General features: G+C 31.2%; 2 protein-coding genes across 2 annotated transcripts; one reads left to right on the top strand and one right to left on the bottom strand.

Annotated features, from left to right (window-relative positions):
- Positions 1 to 508: 508 nt before the first annotated feature.
- Positions 509 to 2,484, bottom strand: LOC145594043 (polygalacturonase-like). Its single transcript, XM_081650390.1, has 3 exons — positions 2,038 to 2,484; positions 833 to 1,351; positions 509 to 730 (listed from the first exon to the last, which is right to left on the bottom strand). Exons 1-3 carry the CDS (start codon positions 2,482 to 2,484, stop codon positions 509 to 511), a joined length of 1,188 nt encoding a protein of 395 aa, XP_081506516.1.
- A 1,435-nt stretch (positions 2,485 to 3,919) lies between these two features.
- LOC145594042 (F-box/FBD/LRR-repeat protein At5g22660-like) lies at positions 3,920 to 5,350 on the top strand. Its single transcript, XM_081650389.1, has one exon. It carries the CDS (start codon positions 3,920 to 3,922, stop codon positions 5,348 to 5,350), a length of 1,431 nt encoding a protein of 476 aa, XP_081506515.1.
- Positions 5,351 to 5,878: the final 528 nt, after the last annotated feature.

Raw genomic sequence — 5,878 nt, 5'->3', positions numbered from 1 at the left:
ATACGTGAGTTTTTTTTGTAATTTTAATTTTCTCGGATAAAACGAATAGTTAAAAACATTTGTAACTGTTAAAAATTTGTGTCAAATGTAATGATTTCACTTGTTTTTTCTTTAAAAAACTGATTCAGTATCCAAAGAGTGAAAAAAAAAAATGAAAAAATGAGTACCTAAAAGATGAAAAAAAATGTAGATAATAGAGCCCTTATGTCGGCTTAACTCTAAAAATTGTTATAGTTATCTCAAATTGTCTCATAAGCCTGCCTTATACAAGACTTTTTAGACTAGCTATATTATATACAGTCAACACTAATAAATAATTACTCTAAACTTTAAAATATATCTTAGTCTAGAATAAGTATAGATAATTGTCTAGATCAAAATAGATTAAGTTATGATTTATGTAATATGAAAAAGCATTCTTTGCGTAAGGTAAGAGTTCATATTTCACAATATCCATTAAAGTGTGTATACATATTTTTAATTTTGTATTATAAATTGTATATAAAAATCAATCGAAACAACTTTTAGGTTGAATATTTCCAAAAGTTGATCCCTCACAATTGTTACAGAAAGAAGAAGATTGCTTGTTCTTGTGAGTCAAATTTATATTCTTCAATTTTATTCCCGAACAATGATGTTTTGGGCTGCAATCAAATTTCACAGCAATTAATGTTGCTGATGATCCATGGATATCATCATATGTCACGTCACTTATCCTTACTCCAGAAACCTAATCACCAAAAAAATCATATTATAATAAGATTTTACAAAAAAAATAAATAAAATATTAAAATAACATAATATTAAACATAAAAAATATAGTTTAATATACCTCTCCAGGACAATCCTTATGATTGGGGCAATATTTTTGGTCGATTATGATAGGATTTCGAGCATTCTCCATTGTGAGATGTTGAAAGACAACATTGCTAACCAATCCATCACTTGGTCTTCCCCATGACTTAATTCTCACCCCATTCTCTGTATTAATGAAAGTTGATGTTTGTACCGTAACATTGTGCACTTTTGCCTCATGTAAACTTTTTCCTAAACTCCCAATACTTATGCCATGACCGGGACCACAAGTGATATCTTGAATCCACAAATTTTTAGTTCCCGGTCCAATTGAGATACAATCATCTCCCGTAGCAATGTTCGAACTCGATATTGTAACATCAATCGATGATTGGACATGAATCCCATCGGTGTTAGGACTATGGCCCGAGGCAGAAATCGTAACCCCTTGCACTTTCACGTTTCGACAATCATCAATAACAATATGGTACAATTGACTGTCTAATGAGGTTATACCATTTATTTCAATATTTTGGGAATTTAAAAAACCTAAACTCTGCAATTAAAAAAAATGGTTATGTTAATAAAAAATCATAACATATTAATAAAGATTAAGAAGATTATTTTTCATTAAATAGATGGGTTATTTGTTCCAAATTGCATGTTAAACCGATTAAATATTAATTTGCAGAAAAAAATAAATCATCACACGCTCTTTAGAATAAGTTAATAACATAACATTAACACAATAAAATACCACGGAGTACAGTATATGACTATATATCGGAATCACAGCCCCAAATCTAACAATGCTAGAGGGTAGAAGATTAAATAAAACTAATTAAATTTCTTAAAATAATTCTTTTAAAATTAAATATTAATTTGTGTGGCCCTTTAGGACTGTGATCAAATAACATATTAAGATCCTTTAATATAAAAATAATAATAGGTACATACTACAGTATATGAGTAATATGACTATATATCGGAATAACAACCCCAAATCCTAACAATGCTAGAAGGTAGAAGATTAAATAAAACTAATTAAATTTTTTAATATAATTCTCATAAAATTAAATATTAATTTGTGTGGCCCTTTAGTACTGTGATCAAATAACATATAAAGATCCTTTAATGTATGTAAAAATAATAATAGGTACATATATACTAGTTAAATTAGAGCATTACTTTTTCATGCTAGCATATTAAAGTTTAATTATACATAAAAAATAAATAACTTACTTCCACACCACGAGGACATGCTTCTTTTCCAGATCGTTTACAATTCCATAACTTAGCTCCTGCTGCGTTAAACACTCCACCAGAAAGTGTAACACCATTGACATGCTCAAATAACACCCATGTTTTTGAGTTTTGAAGCACTCGAAAATCACTGGGGGCTATAAGGGTTCCGTTAATAATAAAATTTATCTTACTACTTTGACATTCCTTTCCGGAAAACTTAAGGGATTTACTAACAAAGAATTCTCCTTCGGGAATATGAATTGTCGACTCGCCCGATGAATCACAAGCTATATTCCAAGCCTCCTCCAACGCCTTAGAAGAGTCCGAATTCGAATTGGGTTTAGCTCCAAGGGTTACTACATTATAATAGTTGTAAGTTGCTGTAACAGAGTTTAGATTGAGGATCACCAAAATTATTGACAATGTTACAGTTATGATCTTCATAATTTTTATTATGTAACAAAAAGCGACTATATAATTATTAGTGAAATTTTGGTGCGACTCTAGAGAAAGAATATGTGAAAATTTGGTGTTTGACACATTAATTTATAGATGTTGGATACTAGTTCCATAAGCATACAAACTCGTACAATTTATGATTATGGATAATCTTGTTTTTAGTCTAGATGATTTGATAAATTTTCATAAGATTCTAATCATATGTCACCTTTATTTAATTTATCAGTAATATAGTCTTCCTATAAATTGATAAGATAAAAGATATAAAAAAAAAAATGTTAAACTTATTTATCTCTAGAGCTTATATTACAAGTGATCAATCATGATTCTATTTTAATTTTAAGGAAATTTTGTAAGGATAAAAAAGAGGAGAAGTTGTGAGAAAGAACCTTATAAATTGTGTGAGGTTATGAAGAAGAGTTTTGGTTGGTTTTCCGTCTAGTAATATCACACATAAAAAAAAAACCCTTTTGTACTTTATTTATGTCAGCATTTTGATCAATAATAATTAGTCTATCTATTGCAACTCATTTTTTTTTTTAAATATACATATACTTATTACTTTTATTTTTTGAATGATTTTAAAATTTTCTTACTTATTACATCGTGTATATTTTTGATTATGGGTTCTAAATAGATTAAATGTGACTAGGTTTATGCACAATATTTTTTAATAAGAATTTTTATATTTCTTGTACATGATATCTTGAGTTCAATCTTTTCTTTTAGCAATTCTATCTCTTATTTTTCAAGAACCTTATTAGGAAAATATATATTTTTTTTTCTTCTGAGGCTAAGTTTTTTCAATTGTTTGATTAATCCAACTACTTTATTTGATAATTTTGTATCGGATAAAAAAATCTAGAATATTATGATGATTTTGTTTTTGTAAATAAAAAAACACTTACGTTTATTATTTAAATTGTGGCAAGGTGAGATGCTAGGGGATGGGATGAATTTGTATCTATTAGTCTTTTTTCTCAAAGTTTATCAATTTTGACGTAAATTGATCTTCTTTAATTATTTAAATCCCCTGTTTACTGTTTAAAAAAAATTGTCATTTATGTGTTTTTTAAAGAGAATATCAGTAGAATATTTTCCTTCTAGGTTTAGGATATATTTGTTTGAGAATATCGTTGTAATATCTACAGATAATCTCTATTTATATCAATAATTATAATTATGTTAACCATGGTATGGAAAATTAATAATTTTATAAACTTAATCGTGAATAATTCTTGATTATTTTTCAAGTATTAGCATCCATATATACCATCATATATTTTTAACAGGACCCGTATCATCATCTTAGTCCTTAGCCCTCGACTTATACAATAGATCGACAAGAAACTGAGAAATTGGAGGGTTTCAATAAACCTACTCAATTCTGCAGTATGTGCACTTCTAAAGCTACAGGAGAATGAAGAGCAAGGAAGATCGCTTGAGTTCACTTCCAGATGATATTCTGGCCAATATACTCTCTCGTCTCCAAATCGATTCTGTCGTTGCCACCTCCGTCTTGTCCCATCGATGGCGATACCTTTGGACTGGTGTCACCACTTTCAAATTCGACAGTGATGGACTTTGCTTTCACAGACTAGCCTCAATCAAACTCTCTACCGTTGTTGTCGACATTGTTCGACAACTGACCTCTCAAACACTCCATGTCTTCAAACTTCAGATAAGTTCGCTGTCCAACTTATGTGACCCTAGTGTGGCAGACGCATGTTTCCGGGAAGTTTGTGGCCGAAACGTGGAGCAGATCATTCTTGAAGAGGATCACCCTTATTCTAAGGACGGCTTACCTGTTCCGGCGTTTCTGTTTTCTTCCAAGAATCTGGTAGTTTTGAAATTACAAGGTAGGATCAAGTTTAATTTGCCAGAAAATACAGATATTCAACTTCCGAATTTGAGGAAGATTGATCTAGACTATATTGTTGGCGTCCCTTATGAGTTCTTGGGGAATCTATTTAGGTCTTGTCAATGTTTGATAGATGCAAAATTGATATTCGATAACTATATAACCCAACCCGAACCCCATATTGTTCTGAATATATCACTGCCGAATCTGAGGTCGTTACAAATAAAATTGTTGGCACATTGGCACAACCAAAAGCCCAAAATCCTCATTGATGCACCCAAATTGGAGACTTTTCAACTAGATAGCTCTAGCTTTGATTATCATTTTTTTCAGAATCCGATGAATTTAGTCAACGCATCGATTCACATGTTCTGGAATCAAGATTGTCGATGGGACATGTTAAAGTTAGTCGGGCAAATTTCTAGTGTTAGGGAGCTTTCTCTCCGGCTATGTGCATTACATGATCAGGACACCAATCTATATCATCACCTTAACTCTATAAATCTCGGGACCTTTCCTAATCTAGAACGTCTTGACACGAGTTTAAATTATGGCGGATGGAAGGATTTGCTACTTTCAATGAGATGTTTTCCTAACTTAAGGCATGTTACTCTAAGCCTAAGTAGACGTATTTTAAATCTCGTAATAGATCCCATGAATTGGTGTGTACCAGAGTGTTTAAGTAAGTTGAAGACGTTAGACATAAATGGACTATATGCTATTGATGATGAGCTCGTGCTGCTGGAGTACATTCTACGCAATGCACTTGTATTGGAAAAGTTTTATGTATCGCGTGGTAAACCTTGTACTGCTGAGGAAGACGTTCAATTAAGGGGAATATGTAATTTCTGTGAGTCTTTGTTCAATCTAGCCAGGGCATCTTCAACTTGTGAGATTGTGTTTAGTTTATGTGGGCTTGAAACATCAAGTGATGGTTGGAAAAATGGAATTACCCTTACACCTAAAAGAATCAGACGTTATTTTATTTAATTTCATTCTCTTTTGATGTATGTAGTAGTTTGTTTTATGCTTAGAATCACTTCTCGAAAGTGCTCAATAATGGTGTTAATGACCTTAAACCTTGCTATTTAATCATCTTTTTGGTTATTGTTATGTAATCACCTTTAATTTAATAGTAGTTCAATTATTTAAGTAATTTCTATTATGTGCCTCAGCATGACATGGTTATTATAGTGTGTATATGACTCGAAATGTCATGCTCTATACTTGGAATTGGCTAATTCATGTATAAGTGTTCGTTCTTAAGTTGCCTGAGTACTAAGAAATTTGATAGTCATTAGCATAGAAATATAGAATCGATATATAACAAGTGATTGCACAAGCTAAGTAGTCTATTGAATTTATTTAAGAAGATATCGAAATTATACTTCTTCTGTTTCAGGGGATTTGTTCGTTTAGTCTACTATCCGCGATCGAGAACAATAGTGTGAAGATTGATAAATCCGCAAGTAATCACGAAGCCCGGCTTATGGCTGAAACAAGATGGCTAGAAAACAT

This window comes from Chenopodium album, chromosome 19 (assembly GCF_948465745.1).
Source record: "Chenopodium album chromosome 19, dcCheAlbu1.1, whole genome shotgun sequence".
Classification (NCBI taxonomy): Eukaryota; Viridiplantae; Streptophyta; class Magnoliopsida; order Caryophyllales; family Amaranthaceae; genus Chenopodium; species Chenopodium album.
The sequence above is the reverse complement of the archived record's forward strand: the minus strand, read 5'-3'. Positions and strand labels throughout refer to the sequence as shown.

What these genes read in the sequence shown, in the direction of transcription:
- LOC145594043 (XM_081650390.1), bottom strand. Translation starts at nt 2,484, where the DNA reads ATGAAGATCATAACTGTAACATTGTCAATAATTTTGGTGATCCTCAAT. An exon ending in CATGTCCTCGTGGTGTGGAA is followed by an intron (nt 1,352 to 2,037) that starts GTAAGTTATTTA and finishes TTTTAATTGCAG; the next exon opens with AGTTTAGGTTTTTTAAATTC. An exon ending in ATAAGGATTGTCCTGGAGAG is followed by an intron (nt 731 to 832) that starts GTATATTAAACT and finishes TTTGGTGATTAG; the next exon opens with GTTTCTGGAGTAAGGATAAG.
- LOC145594042 (XM_081650389.1), top strand. Translation starts at nt 3,920, where the DNA reads ATGAAGAGCAAGGAAGATCGCTTGAGTTCACTTCCAGATGATATTCTG.